The following is a 24,209-nucleotide window of genomic DNA, read 5'->3' as shown; positions in this document are numbered from 1 at the left end:
GGTTCTACTACTACTTCTAATTTCAACTATTTTTTTCAACTCAATTCTGAGAAAATCAATCATGATTTTTGAAAAATAGTGAATCTTTGGGTGAACCTTTGATATACAAAATTTGAAAATTATATTTAGCAATGTTCTAAAAAGAACGAAAATTGAACGTAAAATGACAAAGATATGACACAACACATTTGCATGTTTTTTGGGGGTTTCCAAAAACTTATAATCGGGAGTGTACGGTTTTATAAATTTCTCCATTCAACTGAGCAAAAGTGCCTCACTCTCTGAGTTAGTCTCGTTGTCCATGCACGCGTAAATACAGGGATTTTTTTTTTGTTCTAGACCCCATCAATAAGAGATTTTGACATTAGCCTTATATGAAAGGTAGACTCTAAACATTCATTTGATGGAAGTTTCAGCGATATTGATCATTTAAGATAATGTTTTCCATCTGAGATACGTGTTACCACTAATTTATCAGAGGTATACAAGTGGAATGACTCACCTCAATTTATGTATCCACAAATCTGCATGAAAATCTTTACCAGTAAAAGAAATCCGGAATATATTTGTCTTATCCCACTTCGGCTGATGTAAATTGTATTTTTATTTCATGATATTTGATATGCGAGAATTGCCCGCCAAGTTTTTAGAAATTTCTGAACTACTTTTCATCAACCAATCTCCTTAACAGCTTTGCCAAATTTCTAGATGTTCAGGATCTCGAGATATTATATATGCGAAGATTTAACGTATATCCTAGCACCGCGTTGTGAGAAAATTCTGTACTGTCGATTAACGAAAAAAATTTGATCTCCTGAACAGCTTTGCCGATGACAGTTTAGCAGGTCTCGAAACATATCTAATGCGAGAATTGCAAGCGCAATGATGTGGAAAAAAAATGAATTTCTGTAAGCCAGCCAAAAGGCCTTGGCCCACTGAACAACTTTGTCGTGATATTTTAATGTGAAAATTTCACTTGTATACTAGCGCCGCTAAGGAAATTCTCAACTATTGTACACCAAGCAATACGATTTGACCTCCTGAACAACTTTGTCGAAGACAGTAACTTTCTATCTGGTCAGGATCTAGAAACATACCACATGCGAGAATTTCACATGTATACTAGTGTTACGTAGTGAAAAAACTTTGAACTACTTTCACTAGCGAAAAAGTTGTGACCTCTTAAATAACTTTGTCGCCGACAATAACTTTCTATCTGATCAGAATCTCGAGATATTTTACATGCAAGAATTTCGCGTATATACTAACGCCACGTAGTGTAAAAATTCTGAACTATTGTGCACCAAGTAATAGGCAATAGACATTGAACAACTTTTTCGAAGACAGTAATTTTTTATCAGTTTAGGATCTCGAGCTATAGCATACGCGAGAATTGTACACGTTTACTAGTGCCACATGGTGAGAAAAAATTGGGCTACTGTCCACCATCCAAAAAGTCTTGACCCCCTGAACAAGTTTTCCAAAAACAGTAACTTTCTATCTGCTCAGGATCTCGAGCTATTGTATATGCGAGAATCGCATGTGTATACTAGCACCGCGTAGTGAGAAAATTCTGAACAACTATCCACCAACGAAAAGATCTAGACTTCCTGAACAACTTTGCCAAAGACATTAACTCTCTATCTGGTCAGGATGCGAGAACTTAACATGTATATGAGCGCTACCTAGTGAGAAGATTTTGAACTACTGTTCACCAGCAAAAAATGTATGATCTCCTGAACAGCTATGCCAGCTCGAGATATTAAATATGAAAATTTCATGTGTACACTAGCGCCGCGTAGTGAAAAAATTCTGAAAAAAATGTCTACCTGCGAAAAGGCCTTGACCTCCTGAACAGCTATGCCTAAGACAGTACCTTTCTATCTGGTTGGGAACTCGAGCTATTGTATATGCGAAAATTGCACGAATATACTAGCACCACGTAGTGAGAATTTTCTGAACTTCTCTCCACCAGCAAAAAGTTTCTGATCTCTAGAACAACTTTGCCGAAGACAGTAATTTTTTATCTGTTCAGGATCTCGAGATCAACCCATGTTGTAACCAATTAAGTCAAATCCCACGTAGTACAGACACCGTTTACGCGATTTCCATTTACATTTTCTCTATTATCCGCATTGTTTGGGGGTTAACTGTGATAAAAGTATAGCTTCCCTAGCAGCACACTTGTCATTTAACTGTTGTGGTTACTTGTATGCACCTTATTTCAGTCACAATCAAGTTGCAGCAACCTATTTTGCTGGATGTGTGTTGCTTGGGTTGTTTAGTTAAAAACAAGTTTTTTAAGGAATACCCGTTGGTTTCATATCGATTGGTAGCTCGGCTACAAAATTGCATTGGAAAACTCACACTGTTGTACAAAGTACAACGCGCGAGTACTCGTGTTACAAAAGTTGGCGCGAGTAACGGAGGGTTAAGTAAAACCTGCGCAGGTATGTGAGAGCATGTTTAATTCATGGCCACGATTTGCTCTTTCCCGTAAACCCCTCTCAGAAATCCAATGCCAATGAATGCTAGAATATAGTTTAAAGAAAAAGTTGAAGATTAGTTTTTCGAACGTTTTGAATGCAACTCCCTGAATAAAACACACTTAATACGTTACGTTCTGTTTTCTTTCGTTTCCGCTCAGTTGAGTCAGCATTCCTTCGTTCTCTTTCCGTTTCGTTTCGGAGGTGAGTCAAAGTAATACCTTTGGTTTATTTATTTGGTTCATGCGCTCCATTCCTGTATTACTGAAGGACTTGGCATTTCCAGAAAGTTAATAGTTTTTTTCATTGCCGTTAGTAACCAACGACCGTTCAAGAGGTCCTCTGAGAGAAAAGTCTCATTTGTCGGGCAAAGCTTTAACACGACCAGTGGTCTCTCCTAATCGAGAGTGGCGCTTAAGCCACTGAGTTAAATCAAAACCTCAGCGAAATTTCACGAACGGTTACAGGAGGAAATGCTATACTAATGTCAACATGAAGCTTTAGTGCGATAATTTATTAGCTAGAGAAAGTTCTGAAGAATATAAATTGATAGTTCCGTTAGAGTACGGCAGTGTGAACATTGAACACAAGTTGAAATGAGCAAAGGGCAATTAATGCGACAATACGAATAAAATGCGCATTGTTTTGCCTAGCTGATGGGTGAGGGGTCTTGAGGTATTTCTTGCATTCCACTGGTAAAATTATGTTTAGTTCAGTTGATTATGATTGTATATTCATTTAACATTTCAATTGATTAGCCTATCTGGCTCTTTATCTTTGTTTTATTGGATGTTTTAATTTAATTGGTGCGTTTTTCAACTAGTTTACAATGTGTTTTGTTTGAATTTAAAACAGTTAATAACTTACCTAACTACGAGTATAACTTAACCTAACGTATGATCTGATGATCTGATCTCAGACAGGTGTCTCTAATCCTTTCCAAGAAGACCGTTCTTCGCTCTACTAAAGACTGAAGACCAGTCAGGCAATGGACCTCAGAACTTCGCGTCCATGGAGGACTGATTAGGATCATCCTAAGGATCTTTTTTTGGATCTTTTGGAGTTTAAGGTGATGGCATTTTGCGCAACTCTCCCAGATTGGCATACCGTACTCAATTACGGGAAGGATGATTTGCTTGTCATCAGCAAGCTTATTTTTCAGGGACAGAGTGGATCTCCTGTTGATGAGCGGGTACAGGGATGTCATCAGGATGTTGCATTTTGCTTTCGTTTTGACAACGTGTTCCGTTTAAAGCAGCTTGCTGTCGAGTGTAAGGCCGAGGTAGACTACCTCTTTGGACCATTCCACCACGGTGCCGTTTAAGTTGACCTTATTATTCTCAGACGGAACAAGTCTGGGAGATTTGGAATGGGGAAAGATGGGTCTTCACCACGTTTATACTGTTGAAATAATCAGACAGGACTCCAGTCCTCTCTGAAGTTTGGTGGTCAGAGCTCCGATGATCCTACCCTTATAGACGATGGATGTGAACAGGACAGTTAGCTCATCAGGTGTGGCTGCATTCGATGCGCACGCTAACCCTTCTTCAAAACGTGTTTCTTCTCATCACATTCATCACGGCCAAGGTATGGTATCTGTCGTCCATGCGGCCAAAATAACAGCAACCATGGGAACGTTTTTGTGGAGTAGACAGCCAGCGCGTGTGCCAATGCAACAACTGGCTAGACCACGTAATCAAGGAGGACTGAAACTGCAGCTGCCAGTGCTGAAAGCAAAAGCGCTGCTGATCAACCGACATCTCCAGGAGATCGGTTCCATTCCCTTCTACAATTTCTTCCTCTCTCATACAAATCCTTACCCTCCCCCTGCTGACCTTCACTGCCTAAAAACAATTCTGCAAACATACCCTCGTTTGCCCCCCAAATCCAACAAAATCCTTCCTCCGATCAAATCCATCGTTTTTACCTCGAACAAACTGACCAACCACGAGTCGAATTGCGACATCCTGCAGTTAACTGGAGGCGCATATGGTTCAACATTGAAAGCAGAAAATTGTCATCAGCCCAATGTAGCAGCTGGTATTTGCTCGTCAACGAGAAAGTTGAGCACAGACTGCTATGGCAAACCATTCGACGCGTGGACAGCGAGCAGTGCTTACACTGCAATACAGCAACGGAAACACTGAAGCATAAACTGAGCGAGTGTCCTCGAGTGACTGCGGCGTGGTCGCATTTGCAGAACGTTTTAGCGACTCTCCTTGGCGGTCGGAGACCTCTCTCTTTCGAGGACCTTATACATCCAGTTTTGGACAGCATAGGCAGAAGACAAATAATTGAAATCCTTAAACAATTTATTAATTATGTCACCTTTATCATATATTGCGATAACGCAGTAGACGTAAGAGAACTGGATTTTCATTTACAAGTTGAAATGTAATTAATTATACTGTAGTTAATTTTAAACAAAATCAACTAAATAATCTAAATTTTAAAACGTAAAAAAAAAAACAGGTTGAACAAGATGGGTCCAAGGATACTTCCTTGTGGAACACCCGCACCGATTTTGAAGGCATCTGATATAATACCATTCCGGGAAACTCGGAATGTTCTGTCCGAGAGATAATTTTTTATGATCTTCACAAGATTGAAAGACCATTGGAAGACCATATCGCTGTAATTTTTAGATCAGGTCATCGTGTCAGACATTGTCGAACGCTTATTGTATGTCCAACAATGCCATGGCAGATGTTTTGGATACAGACTTGTTCCGTCTGAGAATGTTTGTCACCTGAGTCAGCTGGTGAACAGTCGAGCGCAAGGGGTAATCAACTCTGCACACTGTGCCAAAACACAGCATGGCACACTGTTTGATTCGTTAGGGCACACTTTGACAAGTAGGACTCAAACAATATAATACCACGGTTGAGTGTTGACGCTTTGTCAATCGTTAACTATTCGGTTGAATACTTTGTTTACTCAAAGGTGAAGCTATAGGCAGAGACTTTGTTGTTATACATAAAACTGGTAAATCAACGTTTCAATCAAGAATTTAAGAACATCAAACCGGTTTCGAGGATTGTTCAGAACAAAAATCTGCAAGTATTTTCTGAACGGTGAATCTATTTGAATCAAGCAAAACACAGTGCGTCTTAACTAATTCACAGCGAAAATCCCGACGGCACTTAATTTCATCCAGAGCAGCTTCTATTTGGGCTTATCTTTAATCGAGTTCATCCACACCATGGTCGGTCGAGAGGGTCTTGTGAAACGAAATGCCTGGAAGATCTGGTCGTCCAAAACGGTACGGTTCAGAATGCGATCGACGAAATCGTTGAGTGTTTTGATGCAGACTGGGTGGATCCCGTGATTGAGAAAATCAAAAACAAGCCTGGAGACATTGAACGTCAGTTTATGCATTTTCACAGTACGTTGCCTTGTTGGGACGCAAATCAAAATTAAGCTGGATGAAAAGGAAATTTTTGAAGAAGTCGTCATCGAGGAATTTTGAAGGAAATTGTAGGTACTTTTGACAAGATTTGACTACGCTGGGGCTAGGTAATGCTACGAAAATTAAAAGCTGGTCAAACTGGGGCTAACCAACCGACACGTTTTCGATTGAGGATAGAATGGTTGTGAAAAATCGCAACCGGTTGCCTTTGATGATACATCCGGAATCTGGTGCTTGAACACCGTACAGTTTTCATGGCTTCCACTTCCTCTTCCACCTCTCGATCCGCTAACGCTTTTATGAGATAGAAGGGAAACTGAATGCTTTCCATGATCCATCAGAAGAATTGAAAATGTAAACCCAATCACAAAAGTTACATCTTTCGCGGTTGCCAAACTCATAGAATATTGACACTTTGATAGGCACACTTTGATTGACAACTTGATAGGCACGTTTGGCACAGCACTTGGCATAGCTTTCAGCACAGCTCAATCCCTAGGCACGGATTAAGGTGTGCAGAGTTGAACACCACTCGACCAAGTCTGTACGAAAGCCAAAATGTTCTTCGAGCAACAAGTTGTTTTCATCGGCAGATGCTAGGAGCCGGTGGTTGACTGCCTTTTCGAAAAGCTTAGATAACCCCGAGAGAAGTCTGATCGGTCGGTAACTTGAAGGAGAGGACGGATCTTTCCCAGGCTTCCGGATGGGGATGACTTTAGCTGACTTCCAGCACGAGGAAAAGTAGCCAAGTCTAAGCAGTCTAAGTGCCAGTTGGTTGAAGAATCTGGAACTCAAGTGTTTTAGAATTTGGTCGAAACCTGGGGCCTTCATGTTTTTAGATGATTTGATATAGGCCAACAGTTCGTCAGTCGTAATCTCGGTTTCATCAGAAAAATTGTTGGGAATTTGATGAAGGCTGCATTTTCAGACGAAGTGTTGACCTATAGCATCAGCCTTCTCTACAGGGGTTATCTGATGGGTGACTAAATCATTGCACACTGGGGACAAAATCGAAACAATGTGTTAAAATTCAATAACTTCGGTGCTCGCTGGAACAAGAGACTAAAAAATAGTCATTCTTATAGAAAAAAGTCTCAGGAATCGATTGGAGTAGGTTTCATCTTGGGCACGGTAGGGTAAGTTGGGGTTTTTCACAGTTTTGCCCTAAAATCTCCTATTTTGCATGATTTGAATGCTGTATCTCAAGATACCGATGATATAGACGGATAATTTCTTCGGCAAAGTTGATCAGGAGGTCAAGGACTGTTGGATGATGGACAGAACAATTCGGAATTCCTCCGCCAGGTGGCACTAGTGAGCATTCGAAGTGAATATGTTTGCGCTGCTGTATCTCAAGATCCTGACTATTTAGACGGATGATTTCTTCGGCAAAGAAGATCAGGAGGTCAAGGATTGTTGGATGATGGACAGAACAATTCGGAATTCCTCCAATAGGTGGCGCTAGTGAGCATTCGAAGTGAATATGTTTGCGCTGCTGTATCTCAAGATCCTGACTATTTAGACGGATGATTTCTTCGGCAAAGTTGATCAGGAGGTCAAGGACTGTTGGATGATGGACAGAACAATTCGGAATTCCTCCACTAGGCGGCACTAGTGAGCATTCGAAGTGAATATGTTTGCGCTGCTGTATCTCAAGATCCTGACTATTTAGACGGATGATTTCTTCGGCAAAGTTCATCAGGAGGTCAAGGATTATTGGATGATGGACAGAACAATTCGAAATTCCTCCACTAGGTGGCGCTAGTGATTATTGAAAGTGAATATATTTGTGCTGCTGTATCTCAAGATCCTAACTATTTAGACGGATGATTTATTCGGCAAAGTTGATCACGAGGTCAAGGACTGTTGGATGATGGGCAGAAAAATTCGAAATTCCTCCACTAGGTGACGCTAGTGAGCATTTGAAGTGAATATGTTTGTACTGCTGTATCTCAAGATCCTGATTATTTAGACGGATGATTTCTTGGGCAAAGTTGATCAGGGGGTCAAGGATTGTTGGATGATGGACAGAACAATTCGGAATTCCCCGCTAGGTGACGCTAGTGAGCATTTGAAGTGAATATGTTTGTGCTGCTGTATCTCAAGTTCCTGACTTTTTATACGGATGATTTCTACGGCAAAGTTGATAAGAGTCTGCAGTTTTTGTTTAGGATTTTTCTAAAATATTCATACAAATATCAAAGACAAATCTTCTTCTTATCGCGGTTGATGCTATTGATTATTTAGTAACAAGAACAAAAACAGATTTTATCAGTAGTATGTCTTGCTTTACATTATCGCATTTCCACGCTTTAACTAATTTTCATTCAAGTTCAATTTAAATTGGTTTGGAATCCGTTGTTTTTTTTTAAATTTAGCACTTTGCTCAACAGGTACAATTTTTCCGAACTGTTTATTTTTTTTAATGTTCGACGGTATCGTATTAAAACGTTTCTTCGATAATTTATGCTGCTTTCTAAAATTAAGCACGCCCAGGGATTCTTACCTCGAATATGCTTTCAAGCCATTCTGCATTCTTCTTAAAGAATCGATCCTTACTGTGGGTTTTTGACCATCGCCGATTAAATTGACCAATCCAGTTTTTAACACCTTGCGCAACATCCGCAGGTGCTTTCGACAGTGCCCTAGACACAAAGTCAAGTAAAAGGTTTTTATCTCGACCAGACGCAAAATATTCCTCAACGATATTTTTATTTGACAGCATTTTGCTTAATGAAATTCAGTGGAACACACTTAACACCACGTAAGAACTGCACTACACTGAGCTACTGTCACACAAGAAACAAGAGTAAACAAATAATTCTTTTCGATTGGGTTTCCATGACGACATTTCACATTTTCGGGTCAAAGTGGTCTTCGTGGTTGAGTGGTTAGCGGCGTCACCCGTCTAACAGCTATTTTGCGTGTGCCATGGAGTGAGGGTTCGATTCCCGCTCCAGCCGGTGGAATTTTTTGTAAAGATATAATATATACAATAATGACCCGATTTTATCAGCCCCCTTTTTAAAAATATTTTCCAATATTCTACGAAACCCATGCGCTATTTCGAGGGTTTTATTGCACCAAAGTTTATCCTAAACATCGATCAAGAAGATCAATGAAAAAGATTTCGAATTATGGATATAGGAAATTACTGAACATTAAAAGAATAATGCGTGAAGGGACTGATAAAATCAGGTCATTACTGTAGTTTATATTTTAATGGATATTAAGAGACCAAACTTGCTTATATGAATCGGAAAAATCCCAATTTATTCACCTATGGTCTGACCCTATTTACACTCAATATGACTACCAATGATCTTTTTTGAAAATTCTCACGTCATTTGATGTGGCACATGATCAACCATAACTGAAGAAATCATCCGGCTAAATAGTCAGGATCTTGAGATACAGCGGCACAAATATATTCACTTTCAATAATCACTAGCGCCACCTAGTGGAGGAATTCCGAATTGTTCTGTCCATCATCCAACAATCCTTGACCTCCTGATCAACTTTGCCGAAGAAATCATCCGTCTAAAAAGTCAGGATCTTGAGATACAGCAGCACAAATATATTCACTTCGAATGCTCACTAGCGCAACCTAGCGGAGGAATTCCGAATTTTTCTGTCTACCATCCAACAGTCCTTGACCTCTTGATCAACTTTGCCGAAGAAATCATGCGTCTGAATAGTCAGGATCCTGAGATACAGCAGCACAAATATATTCACTTTCAATAATCACTAGCGTCACCTAGTGGAGGAATTCCGAATTGTTCTGTCCATCATCCAACAATCCTTGACCTCCTGATCAACTTTGTCGAAGAAATCATCCGGCTAAATAGTCAGGATCTTGAGATACAGCAGCACAAATATATTCACTTTCAATAATCACTAGCGCCACCTAGTGGAGGAATTCCGAATTGTTCTGTCCATCATCCAACAATCCTTGACCTCCTGATCAACTTTGCCGAAGAAATCATCCGTCTAAAAAGTCAGGATCTTGAGATACAGCAGCACAAATATATTCACTTCGAATGCTCACTAGTGCCGCCTAGTGGAGGAATTCCGAATTGTTCTGTCCATCATCCAACAGTCCTTGACCTCCTGATCAACTTTGCCGAAGAAATCATCCGTCTAAATAGTCAGGATCTTGAGATACAGCAGCGCAAACATATTCACTTCGAATGCTCACTAGCGCCACCTTTTGGAGGAATTCCGAATTGTTCTGTCCATCATCCAACAATCCTTGACCTCCTGATCAACTTTGCCGAAGAAATCATCCGGCTAAATAGTCAGGATCTTGAGATACAGCGGCACAAATATATTCACTTTCAATAATCACTAGCGCCACCTAGTGGAGGAATTCCGAATTGTTCTGTCCATCATCCAACAATCCTTGACCTCCTGATCAACTTTGTCGAAGAAATCATCCGGCTTAATAATCAGGATCTTGATATACAGCAGCGCAAACATATTCACTTCGAATGCTCACTAGCGCAACCTAGCGGAGGAATTCCGAATTGTTCTGTCCACCATCCAACATTCCTTGACCTCCTGATCAACTTTGCCGAAGAAATCATGCGTCTGAATAGTCAGGATCTTGAGATACAGCAGCACAAATATATTCACTTTCAATAATCACTAGCGCCACCTAGCGGAGGAATTCCGAATTGTTCTGTCCACCATCCAACATTCCTTGACCTCCTGATCAACTTTGCCGAAGAAATCATGCGTCTGAATAGTGAGGATCTTGAGATACAGCAGCACAAATATATTCACTTTCAATAATCACTAGCGCCCCCTAGTGGAGGAATTCCGAATTGTTCTGTCCATCATCCAACAATCCTTGACCTCCTGATCAACTTTGCCGAAGAAATCATCCGTCTAAAAAGTCAGGATCTTGAGATACAGCAGCACAAATATATTCACTTCGAATGCTCACTAGTGCCGCCTAGTGGAGGAATTCCGAATTGTTCTGTCCATCATCCAACAGTCCTTGACCTCCTGATCAACTTTGCCTAAGAAATCATCCGTCTAAATAGTCAGGATCTTGAGATACAGCAGCGCAAACATATTCACTTCGAATGCTCACTAGTGCCACCTGGCGGAGGAATTCCGAATTGTTCTGTCCATCATCCAACAGTCCTTGACCTCCTGATCAACTTTGCCGAAGAAATTATCCGTCTATATCATCGGTATCTTGAGATACAGCATTCAAATCATGCAAAATAGGAGATTTTAGGGCAAAACTGTGAAAAACCCCAACTTACCCTATCGTGCCCAAGATGAAACCTACTCCAATCGATTTCTGAGACTTTTTTCTATAAGAATGACTATTTTTTAGTCTCTTGTTCCAGCGAGCACTGAAGTTATTGAATTTTAACACATTGTTTCGATTTTGTCCCCAGTGTGCAACGGCTCGGGAGTGACGAGATGTGACCTTGTAAGGACTCTACTTTTCAGTAGCAAATTGTTAGCACTTGGTCAATTGGTCATTTACCAAACCAAACTCACTTGAACAATACCGAACTACTTTTCACGGTACAATCACACGGAATTTTTATTGCTTACACTCAACCTATTTTTTTATGTTGCAAAGATCGAAAACTGTGGTGCCGGTGGTGTAAGCGTGGTTACCTCTCACCCCAGCACGCCTGGGTTCAATCCCAGTCGGCGCCGCCGGGATGTTCTGAGGCATAACATCTCTGATCACGCCTTCCTTCGGATGTTATTGGTGCTCACCACGGAAAACAAAATCGACGGAAAACAAACCAAGGAAAAAGCTCAAATCCGTATCTCTTATGCATGATGTACTAGAGATAACAGAGCCCACCATCGTTTTCAGTTAATGTAAATTACATTCATTGACAAACGATAACAAGTTCTGCCCACTTTAGTTTGCCGTGCACGAAATGAACGTAAATGATTTTCCAGGCCTTGTCAGAATCTTGCCAAATACCATGAAACTATCAAAAAGTTTCTAAATTTATTTGAAGATCTGATGATTTTCTAGAAAGTATCCCATTGATTTTATGTAATTAACCATTTGTCTGTACCTCTTAAATTAAGGTAAGAACATTGCGAAATCCTTCAAAATAGGTATTTAATAAAATTCGCAATATGTCTAAACTAAGATGTATTCACTTTAGCATTCAAAAATCGTTTTGATGCATAATCAAGATAGCAAAAATGGCCTGGATTCATATTGACCCTAAGATACAGACAAATGGTTGATCAAACTGCCCTGAATTACTCTAATCAGCTAATCAGCTAAAAATTCTTAAAATACTTTCACATTTTCCTGATAATAATATAACTTCCCTTACTATCTAGGAATTCTCACGGAGCTTTGCTGAAGATTCCGAAATTTGGGTTGATGCAGCGGAACAAGTGGTGGAATGGGCCTTGGCTTGTTTTTAAGGATTTTTGTTAGTTTTCAGAAGGGCTTTGCACAGTCTGCGAGCGAACGGATCTTATTGGCAAAATCGTTATTTCTGAGATCCACCATCCTGGCCTGAATGATCTTTGTTAATCGATTACAATTGGTCTTCAAGTTAGGCAGACCAGAACGCTGGTACGGAGCCCAATGAGATCTTTGGTAGGGCTGTCAAGGGTCAGAGTGTTACTCACCTGCCTGGATACTGGCACGTGTTGCTCCCTGGCCCGGGATATTGCCTCCTCGATAGATTGCAGGCACCGGTCCACGTCTTCGGGCATCTCCGGTTGGACATCGTAGTCGATGGTTGTGTCGACGTAGTGTTGACACCAGGGTTGCTTCCACTCACTTGCTTTAAAAAAATGATTTCCTGAATTTTGAAATCATTAGATGTTTTAATGATATTTTGTACTTGTTAGATACAAGAAGAGGTTGAAAGGCAAGTGTTTGACACATGAAACCTGTCAAATTTGCTTTCAGATAGTCACAATCACCGATTTTACGACTCGCGAGCGCTCACTCTGAGTGAACGCTCACGAATCATAAGATCGCTGATTGTAACACTCTGGTAGCGAAATTGACAGATTGTACCACTCAGAGTGAGCGCTCGCGAGTCGTAAAATCGGTGATTGTGACTATCTGAAAGCAAATTTGACAGGTTTCATGTGTCAAACACTTGCCTTTCAACCTCTTCTTGTATCTAACAAGTACAAAATATGATTATAACATCTAATGATTTCAAAATTCAGAAAATCATGTTTTTATAGCAAGTGAGTGGAATCAAGCGTTGACACGATGGTAGTTGCGCCGGGAAGCTTGGAATCGTATAGTGGTCCGAGCTGAGTGATAGGTTGAGCGATGTTGTTGCCGATGTTGTTGCCGATGTTGCTGATCAGTGCGCACAACAGTCAGGTTTAATGAGTCATTTTCATATGAATATGAACTGCCAGCCACCTCATCATTTACTGCCTCGTGAGAGTTTGAATGATTGGGCAGTAAGCAAGTCACTGACAACCGAGCACCCAGTCAGAAGCTCAGTCAGCACGTTTGTGTGCGAAGGCAAGTGGTGTGAGACCGAGATGGGAAATGACAGGTGGGCAGGAACTCACGGTCCTAGGCAAGTAAAGTCGGAAGAAGTGTTAGTTTGTTTACTAAACTGAACCATGCCCATTTTGTTATGGCAAGTTTGCTATAAGAAATGCTCCGCGTGTTTATTAGCGAAATTCACATCAAATATTGATTAATTGCGTAGGAAATCAGTTTGGCATGGCATTTGTTACCAGCGTACTCCTTCCGGTCATATAAAACAGGTCAAAAACCGTCCAAATTCACCAAAAAAAAAATTGTTTTGAATTTCTGTATGGCGAAATAGTGAACTTTTCGTAAACATTAACGGCAAAGAACTCACCAACGCTGGGAGACCGTGAGTTCCTGCCCACCTGTCATTTTCCATCTCGCTCACGGTCTCCCAGTGTTGGTGAGTTCTTTGCCGTTAATGTTCACGAAAAGTTGACTATTTTGCCATACAGAAATACAAAACAAAAATTTTTATCTGCGGATTTGGACAGTTTTTGACCTGTTTCATACGACCGACATGGTCACAAATGCCATGATAAACTGATTTCCTACGCAATTAATCAATCTTTAATGTGAATTTCGCCAATAAACACGAGGAGCATTTCTTATAGCAAAACTTGCCATAACAAAATGGGCGGTTCATTTTAGTAAACAAACTTACACTTCTTCCGACTGTGTCACCTTTCATTCAGCTCCTAGGTGTGAGACGCCTATTCGTAAGTGACTGATTGTTTTTTGTTGGCTCTTTCATTGCCTCGTCCTTTAAGCTGGGTTTAGACTAGGCAAGTCAAATGATCAACTCAGTTGAATTCAATTGGCTGGAAAAGTTGAGCCTGGTTCAACTATTTTCAATTCAAGTGAGTTGATCAGGTCAGTTGAATGGCATGGTTTACACGTACAATTCGCGTTCAAGTCAGTTGAATTCAACTGACTTGATCAATTTACTTGCCCTGTCTAAACCCAGCTTAACACTCAGCCTAAGCAGTCAATAATCTTACGCTCTGTTGCTGATGAAAATATCGATGGTAGCGTGAATACCAGACCGACTCAACCGGGTGAGAGTGTCCGGACTCAAGATGTTGTACTGCGCTTCCTGCAAGTCGTTGTTCAGGATGGTGTCGTTTTGATTGCGTCGACTGTTGCCCCAAGCTTGATGTTTGGTGTTCAGGTCACCAGCGATGATGAAGTTTTCCCGCCGTCGTGTTAGTTTGACAATATCTTCGCAGGTCTGCTGCCGACACATATCTGCTGTTGACTTGTTTGGGGCTGTAAGCCGCAATGATGGTGATGGGGCCGACAGGAGTATAGATTTCCACCCCTCCGGCTTCAATCTTCTTCAGCTGGAAGCTCGGCAGCAGCTGACAGTCAATGTTTTTCCTTAGAGCGATGGCCACTCCTCCTCCCCGGAGCTGGTTCGATTAAGCCTCACATGTTTCGATGTTTCGTTCGTTGAGGAATTCAACGAACTCGATACTCTTGTTTCTAAGCGAGCAATCGTTACAATTTGACATTTTGATGGCTTCACGTATCATGCTTATTGATGAGAGCTATGACAACATGAACTGTTCTGTTCAGGTCCTGCTCACGCTCAGTGATGCAAAATATAATGACACTCACGTGAAACTCGTCTTCGCATCAACCGACTATCGCTGACAGATCGTTTTGTCACGCAGTGAGAGTCAGAGCCATGGCAAACAACACTCACCAGTAATGGTCGCTGCTCACAAGCAAAACGTTACACTCGCTGCTGATAATGTAAAACACAACGAAAACAGTGAAGACTTCTGCAGTACGATCATGAGAAAAAGCGAAACGACAGAAGAAAATGAAAACAATGCCTATACATTCCAAGCTCGTCTCGGCAGGCGCGAGTGTGTGAGTTACAAACAAAGCAGGCAAAAATAAACGGAAACTGTTGGGCTCACTCATCAACACACTCACATAAGCAATCAAAGCAGCAACTGCTTCAAAAAGAGCACAGATGAGTGTCGTGATTGTCAGGAATGACCAGATCGGTGATGGATCACAACAGAAGACGAGATTCACCAGTTGCTTTTTACTTCTTTCGTCAACTTGATGGATGGTCATTAGACTGATGCAAAATTTGACTTTTTTGCTCCACAGTGCTTAAATGGTTTCAAATCGGGTCCTGATTAGCCTCCCAAAGTTACAACTCATTTGGTTAGAAACAAACTTCGCACAAGCCATTTGAAGTTTACATGTAAATTACTATGTGAAATCTCAACTTTTTGTTCATTGCCTTCTAGTTTTTTTTCCATATTGAGCTGCGAAACAGTAGCCATTATTAAAGAAAATTTTCTCAGCTACAACTTTGCTGAAGATCGTTTCTATGTTAAACGAGACAGGAAAAAGTTATTAATTATTTAAGAGATTGGTAAACTTATGACATGATCAAGCAGCTGCTCTGTAGGCAACACTGTATTTTGCAGTGTTACATAGTAGCCATGATATTTGTGTTATATTCAACGCCCCAGAAACACCAATGTTGCCTGCTGAGCAGAGCAGTTGGTTGAGCATGATCATTAGACATCAGCGCATTGAACCATTGATAAATTTCGATCCTTGCATTTAATCAAAAAGTGGTCTTCGGCAAAGTTGTAGCTGGGAAAATTTCCTACAAGTACAATTGAAAGTTTTTGAAGCAGACCGATATGGTGAATTATTAGATAGACATGATCAAAAATCTTGGTTTTACCATAGTAATTCCCATACAAACTTCAAATGGTTTGTACCATCTCAGTTTCTCACCAAAGGGGTTCAAATTTTGAGAGGTTAGTCAGGATCCGATTTGGAATCGTTTAAGTATTGTGGAGCGAAAAAGTCAAATTTTGCATCAGTCTAATGGTCATGGAGAGAGCTTCGACGAGCACATTGATAGGAATGTACAAAGCGTTACTACCATCAGCTGTGTGATAGGTCGCAACTCTGTTCCTGCTGGATCATGATGACTTCTGTCACGGGTGTAACAAGTTCCACCGTTGAAAACAGAGTGTCTGCATTCTCGACCGCTGGTGAAGAGGGAGCACTTAAATGCTGCCACGATAGTCCTGGTGGTGGAGAGGTGCTTCGGGATGCAGTGGTTGCCGCATATGAATGATGACTTGAGTTTACTGGAGTGTTATGCATCCCAGCTGCTGGTGGGCCCGAAGCAGCAGCCAAACAGTGGTTGAGCGTGATGGGCAGAAGAACCGGAATCGTTGCGTACCGGAATCTTCTTCGGACCTGGCTGGTTTTGCGTGGATGGTTCAAGAAAACCTTTGAATTTACCCAAAGCTCTGCACTAATATTTGCGCAATTCACAAACGTCAGAGAAGTCTATACTGTGTGCGGCTGTGGATGCAACTCTTCGGTACCCAACACTTGTCATAACTAACGTACTCATCTCAGATATTTAATCTATTTAATAGGGACTGTTCATACACGAAAAGGTGATCTACCAACGTTACGGGGCTGCTTAAAGAACGCTTTATGAAACGACGAAACAAGTACTTGATGTTTTAACCTCGCTTGTGCATCTTACCCCCACCACCCCTCCATACATGCGGTGGGTAGTACCTACCGGTGGACTATTTCTCGGCTGTCCGACAACCAATTGAGCTGATTTTCTGTAGAGAACTAATTTATGGTTGACACAAATAATATTTAAAAAAAAAATAGTGAAATTGGTTGAAGGACAGCCGACAAACAGTGGTGGAGAGGCTACTGTACACTTTCTCACTTGGTTACGTTTCAAAAAGAGAAAAACTCAGAAAAAATCAAAAGCCGACGAAGGAAATTCTCTCGTTGTATCGTCTAAAGAGCACTCCATCCCTGATGGCATTCTTTAAAATCATTCGATTTATGTATTTGGCTAGTCGGGAGCTCCGAGGAGTGTTACAATCAAACAGCCTAATGTTAATATTACTCGGACAGCTCGACACGCGTTGTCCCCTTATGCATAGAATTCAATAATTTACACCATTTCCTTTTTTTTTTCAGTCAACAAACCCAAACCGGAGAAAGCCGTACTAGTCGAAGAGGATAAGACTGAAACTCAAGAGAATGGCTCATCGGACACCCTAGCGCCAGCATCCAGAGAACCAGTTTGATTTAACCGAATCATTTCCAATAAAAGTACCTCCATTTATACTCACATACCCGTTCATTGCTTCCGCTGTTGCATTACTCGCCCTCAATCTGCTCACATCCCGTCCCATTGGCAATTTAGGGAGACTCTCGCTCGCTTATGGCACCACCTTCCGGCATCACGTAGCAGAAATAATCTAATTATCAACGAGATGAATTATACCGCCAGCCAGGCCCCGGAAGCGCGCGTCTATCGCATCTCTCATTCTTCACTTTGCGCCAGAAATGCTGGAACCTAGCTGTATAGGATGTATTACAGGTATTGGAGCATTGGAGGAAGATTGTGCCGAGGAAGGTGTTCACCAAATGTGCCAAAGCGGAAAAAGATGGATGGGAAAAATCGTTCTGCCAGCCAGTGCCTTTCGCCGTCAGGCAGTTAGGTAGGATTAGTCGGGGAAAACCTCCACGAGGAAACGAGATAAAACGCTGTCGCTTGTTCCACCTGAACTATCTCTTTGTGCTGTCCCGTATGACTGGAGGGAGCGGGGGTGGTATCCCAGAAGGAAGCGAACAGTTGTGGATAATTTATGGTGCAAGAAACCACATAGCCTCCGCAGAGGCCAATTTGCTCGTTCAAGCGTCTGAATGGAGGTGATCGAGTGACAAAAATGGGAATTAGCTTTATAACGTTTATCGTCGCTTGTAGTAGCTCGATGCAAAGGGGGAGCTTTTACGGTACGATTGAATTAAGTTGAACTACTAGCGTGGTACGTGAATTCCGTTTCAATGAATTTCAATGCCTCAGGAACTAAGGTATAACGTCAAAATTACCACAGAGATAGCCATCACTATAAGACACTGAAAGGTAGTCATTGAAATTGTGACGTTTGTATGAGATGTCTAATGAAATTATTTCTTACTTAACTGAATGACTCAATGACTGTGCCTTCTGGAAACAAAACAAATATTGGTTTAGCGGTCTTCTCGATGGGATGAAATATTAATTACTACCTGTAAACACACTTCCATCCCCATAACGGAAACCTTCTGAAAACTAATTACTTCTTCTGGGAAATCTATACGACTAATTATGAAAAGCCACACCGCCGTTTCTTTCCAACCAATCTCACACATGACTGAACTTCCCAGTATAAGTGGGTACCAACAAGGGCGCTTCAATCGTGTATCCTTAACTTTTCCCACCAATAATGTATGTAAAATGTAAAGGCGGCAGACTTCCGTAGTTGTATTATGCTCGTTCAACATGCAGATTGTATCCAACCGGAAGCAGTTCATTACACACTTCCGACATTTGCGGCGCTTTTTATCGCGCCAGCATCGTTCCTACCTATGGAGCGAACGACAACGCTAACTTCAAGTTTCCTGCGTTGGCGTTTTACATAGTTTAGTTTCAAATTAAGTCAATTTGTTCAGCACCAAATGAGTTGAAATGTTGCTTGATGAAGTTTTGATTTTTTACTAAAAGCACCCACAGTTCTGTTTGGGCGGATGCTTTGGGCTGGGCTTTCTATTTCTTAAGCAATCCATAATTTAGTATACATAAACTACCGGAATCGAGATTACATAAACTACCGGAATCGAGATTACATAAACTACCGGAATCGAGATGGCAAAGCAGCAATATTTTTTGGTAACTTGATATAAGATTCCCGCCTTCAACACCCAACAAACGATCCTGATCCTTCCACCGCAACCCAATAGCCTGTTTCACCGCAAAATGGACAATAATCAATCACCCAAAGTGTCATCATTAACGCCAAGTTCCCCATCTCAATACCCTTGTCTCGTAATCCTTCGATCCACTTTCCTCTGCTGTTTTACGATTTGCCTTTCCGGCCTACGTAGTAAAACCTGACCGATTGAAATTAACGACACCTTTACCCTATCCCCTATCGCGATCCACCAACTTGAAAGCTGTAGCCTTTGTTGTCCTAGTGAAACAAACCCGTAAGAATAATTGATTGACGTGGCTCCGAAACCCCTTTGTCAACCTTCGTCATAATCGGGCGCACGCGTGTGTACAATGTGACCTGGCAAACGAATCAATTTCAGCGCTTCACGTATCTCTTTTCCAACTGCCGCTGGTGAGTGGACCCCGAGTAGAAGAAGGATCGGATTTCTTCGAAGCAATAACTGCATTCTGCGGAAAACAATCTATCAGGTTCTACACACCGAACATGGTACCACCTTTTCCTAGTAACAGGAGGCGCTACCATAGCCGATGAAATGGACATGATTTTATTTGTCTTCAATACCGTGTCGTAAGATTTTCTCGATTATTGTCAAGCAGCGAGACCGTGGGATGTGAGCGGTGAAGAGCCAACATTTTGGGATAGGGGATGGATCTCATTTTTGGCCCACTAAGCAGAACCCGCACCAATGCGTTGCTATTGGGACTGCTAGTTTGACAACTGTAGCCATTGCTATTTTAGTTAGCAACTTGTTCACGCACCGGTCGTATCACGATTGTGAATTTCCGTTTTCGGCTTTCGCACCGATAGTTGCTAAACTTATCGTCGAACTTCGAACCGAAATTGATCACAGAGTTTCTTGATTATTTTGTTTTTTTTGACGTAGGACTACGTCTTTCATTTCTATACTGGGGGTACACTTTGTGAAAACCGAAAATGGAACATGAAACAAATTATGAAAGATTTTGAACATTAATAACTCAGCTGCTTCTGGATTAATTTGAATAATTTTATCACCAATCGATAAAAAATCTTCCGACGCATCTATAACATTGCTTCCGCATGATGATTTTTAACGTGAAAGTATTAAAAAAGTTGTAATGTGAAGCATTATCCAATGTACAAATAAAAAAAATTATAATGTTATCACTGTTTTCATGAAATAAACATTCTTCCCAAAGAGCGCTGCTGTATGGCATTAGCTCATGATCAGATGGATTCAACTGCAAGCTTTCGTGGAGTGCGGACGCAAATTTTTCCCGATTGAATTTTCAAGCGGGCTTTTGATTTTTTTTTCCGTTTGTAGAGCGTGCGTGTGAAAGACTTTTTCGGTGGCGGTTTTTTTGCTGCTGAGTTTATCGGAAAGTTTTTAGTAAATTGTTTAGTGAATAAATCAGAAAAACAGTGAACCAGCGTAAGGATGGCGGGAAGTTTGGGGTGGGACCCTGGAGTGCCGCCTGGACCGGACTATGGCAAACCTACGGTTCCGGATTGGATGCGCGGTGTCGGTATCGGCCAGCTGCAGATTCTCTCGCTGCAGGCGGTGGAAGCCGATAAGAAGCTCAGCCCTTTCATCGTGGAGAAATCGATGCAGGATCTGGTTGGTGAAATCGAAGGTACGACAACAAAAGCGAATGGAATGAAGTATGTGCTGCGAGTACGTGATGCAAGGCAGGCGACTAAGCTGTTGACGATGAGGAAATTGTTCGATGAAACGTCGGTGACGGTGGTTCTCCACCCCATCTTGAACAAGCGGCGATGCGTTATTTCGTGTCGCGAAATCCAAGACGAACACGAAGACGAGCAGTTCAAATGGATGGCTAAGGAAGGTGTGGTCGGTGTTAAGCGGATCACTCGGATGCAAGAGGGCAAACGAATGAATACTCCAACGGTCATTCTGACGCTCAATGGAACAGCAGTGCCGGACTACCTCAAAGTCGGGGCGCTACGGATCAAGACACGGATTTACATACCGGACCCGATGATTTGCTAGAAATGCTACGCTTACGGACACACGAAGTTCCGTTGTAAGGGAGTAGCTAAATGCAAGAACTGCTCGCAAGTTCACAACCTTGACGATGAATGCAAGGCAACGCCATTCTGCTTTCACGGCCCAGCCAATCGAATCTGTCCCACCTACGTGATGGAGAAGGAGATTGTGAGACTGCGTTTCACCAAAGGAATCACCTATAACGAAGCAGTTAAGCAAATCAAGGCTGGCGGCGGTTCATATGCGGCTGTCAGTAAACTCCAACAGCGTCTTACGCCAGAATTCCAGCAGATCAAGGAGAAGGACGACCTCATCAAACAACTAACGGACACCATCGCCAAGCTGACCACAAGGATCGAAGAACTGGAAAAGAAACAGAAGGACAAGAAGGATAAGAAACTGGCCAAGCGACAATCCAAGCAGGATGGAACTGAATCCGGAACAGAAATGGAAACTGACTCGAGCATCCAGGCTGCAGCGGCTTCTGGCAAGGTGAGTGGAACTTCCTCTCAGGTAGGTGATAGTGATGTTAAGTCAAACGCTCCCAAGGTACATAAACGGCACTACACCACGGAAATCCATCCCCCACTACGAAGAAAACTTCCGAACCAAACAATGTTTACCCCAACAATGGCTTTACTCAACCCCCCTACCCTGCCCAACCCCCCTACTCTACACTACCCCCCAACCCTACCCTAACTCTTCTTCTGGACCCACCCCGTACTCAACCTCACAATGGCCAATACACCACAACAATCAACCGCTAGTCAAATTTCCCCAAGTCAATCTTCTCCCCTAACTCTTGCCTTACAGTGAAATTTACTGGGTCTTCGAGGAAGACTTTCTGAATTACAAATTCTCATTTCACAATACAACCCCATAGCAACAACCCTACAAGAAACCAGTGTCCCTGAATCCACCATTCCATCAAATTACATTAAAGGATACAATTTGTACATCAAAGATAATCCCGATAACCCCCAAAAAACTCTCTTCTCATCTTGCAATAGCTATTGAAATTGATTTTCTAGTCTCCATTTATAATTCGCCTGTTTCGCAATCCAATAAACTAATTAAATCTCGTCTTACTAAAATAATGGATAAAATTTCATCACCTGTTCTTTTAATGGGTGATTTTAACGGACACTCCCCAACAATCAATTTTAGCTGCAAATCAGCTTATACAGACAAAAATTAGCTGCATAAGGCAATTTTCGGCTGTATAAGCTAGTCTGCAGCTAAAATTGTTAGTTGGGTCTACTCTTTGGGATGGAAATTCTAACAATTCCCGAGGACTTATGTTAGAACAGTTCATCGACGAACAGGGTTTAACTCTGCTTAACGATGGTCATCACACTAGAATTGATCGCTCATCCGGTGAATCATCGGCTCTTGATCGGTCCATTTCCTCACACAATCTCATTTCTCAACTGTCCTGGAAGGTGCACGATTGCTGCGGTAGCGATCACCTTCCTATTGTCATTTCATTGAATAGAACTACTCCTGTTACCACTTGTCGTCCTAGATGGAAATATGAATTGGCAGATTGGGACAAGTATCAAAAAGGAAGTGTTCGATCATTTTACCTCTAACCCTCCCACTTCTCCGGAGGAGTTCGTCAAAACTCTGTTTGATATTGCCAAACATCATATTCCCCGAACAAGTGGTTCTCCAGGGAAAAAATCGGTACCATGGTGGAACCCTGAAGTGCGGGCTGCTATAAAACTTCGTCGTAAGAAACTCCGTGTCCTCCAGAAAATGACAAAAGGTGATCGTAAAAACTCCGTAACACATTTAGAATTCAAAACAGCCAGAAATGCAGCTAGAGATACCATCCGTCAGGCCAAACAGGACAGTTGGGAAAAATTTATCTCCGCTATCAATCCTGAATGTATATCAAAGGAACTTTGGGATAAAGTAAACCGTTTGAGTGGTAGTAAAAGTCGACCCCCCAATAAAAATACGTATAAATAATAATATCACTGATAACCCATCCACCATAACCGAACACCTCGCAGATCACTTTTCCCTGGCCTCATCTTCCACCATATTTTCTGAACAGTTCTTGTCCCATAAAACAACCACTGAGGCTTCTCCACCATGCTTTGATACTGATCTTGTCCTGGAATACAGCAAAGACTTCACTTCCGAGGAACTAGCGTGGGCTCTGAGTAGGGTACCCAGACAACCAGAAGTCGTATAACAATGTACAGACAGTATCGTAAATTGCTACAGTTTAAGTCAAAATCGCATATTAGAATGGCATACCTCGCATTATGTTTAAGTTAAATCGTATAGAATGCAAATTTCCGACTTATATGCGATGACTCATTTTTCCGTCGTACTGTATCACAAATTTAATCAGATTACATCGTAAGACTTTTCAAAATGGATTTGTTATTACAGATCAAATCGCATATGATGAAATCAACTCGTTTAAAATTAAACAAAAATATGCACGTATATGGCCTCCACTTTTGTACGTATAAGCCATTTCTTTGCATTCTATACGACTTGTTTGCTTGTATATATGTTTGTATATCACGAAAACAACTTTGAATATACGTGCATTCTGGTTGTCTGGGTAAGTGGTTCATCCGCTGGACCAGACGACGTAGGCTATCCTCTTCTCAAAAATCTTCCCCTAATCGGTAAAACTATCCTTTTGTCTATGTTCAACCAAATATGGGACCAGGGAGAAATTCCCACTGACTGAAAAGAAGTTCTAGTTGTTCCTATCCCTAAACCCGGAATAGACAGGAATAATGCAGACAACTACCGGCCTATCACTCTATTGAACTGTATTGGGAAGGTTTTTGAGAAGATGGTAAATAGACGCCTCATTACTCAAATGGAGTCCCAAGGCTTACTCGACAATCGCCAGTTTGCTTTCCGTCCAGAAAAGTTCGCGGATGATTACCTTCCGGAGCTAGAGGATCTCATTGATGGATACCTTGAAAGAGGTATGCATGGTGACTGTGTTTCTCTGGATCTGTCGAAGGCTTAC

At 41.6% G+C, this 24,209-nt stretch overlaps 1 protein-coding gene across 1 annotated transcript in view; it reads left to right on the top strand.

The window, feature by feature from the left end:
- LOC135702524 (nose resistant to fluoxetine protein 6-like) overlaps positions 1-17,555 on the top strand; it is a 56,195-nt gene extending 38,640 nt beyond the window's left edge. Inside the window, exon 6 of the mRNA XM_065223601.1 lies at positions 17,414-17,555. Within this exon, the coding sequence (XP_065079673.1) occupies positions 17,414-17,523 (110 nt within the window). The 3' untranslated portion in view covers positions 17,524-17,555. The remainder of the gene's footprint in view (positions 1-17,413) is intronic.
- The last annotated feature ends 6,654 nt before the right edge of the window (positions 17,556-24,209 follow it).

The sequence above is a fragment of the Ochlerotatus camptorhynchus genome, unplaced genomic scaffold, assembly GCF_037179485.1.
Source record: "Ochlerotatus camptorhynchus isolate MF236.1 unplaced genomic scaffold, CSIRO-AGI_Acam_v1.1 ptg000193l, whole genome shotgun sequence".
Lineage (NCBI taxonomy): Eukaryota > Metazoa > Arthropoda > Insecta > Diptera > Culicidae > Ochlerotatus > Ochlerotatus camptorhynchus.
This window is presented reverse-complemented; position numbering and strand designations above follow the sequence as displayed.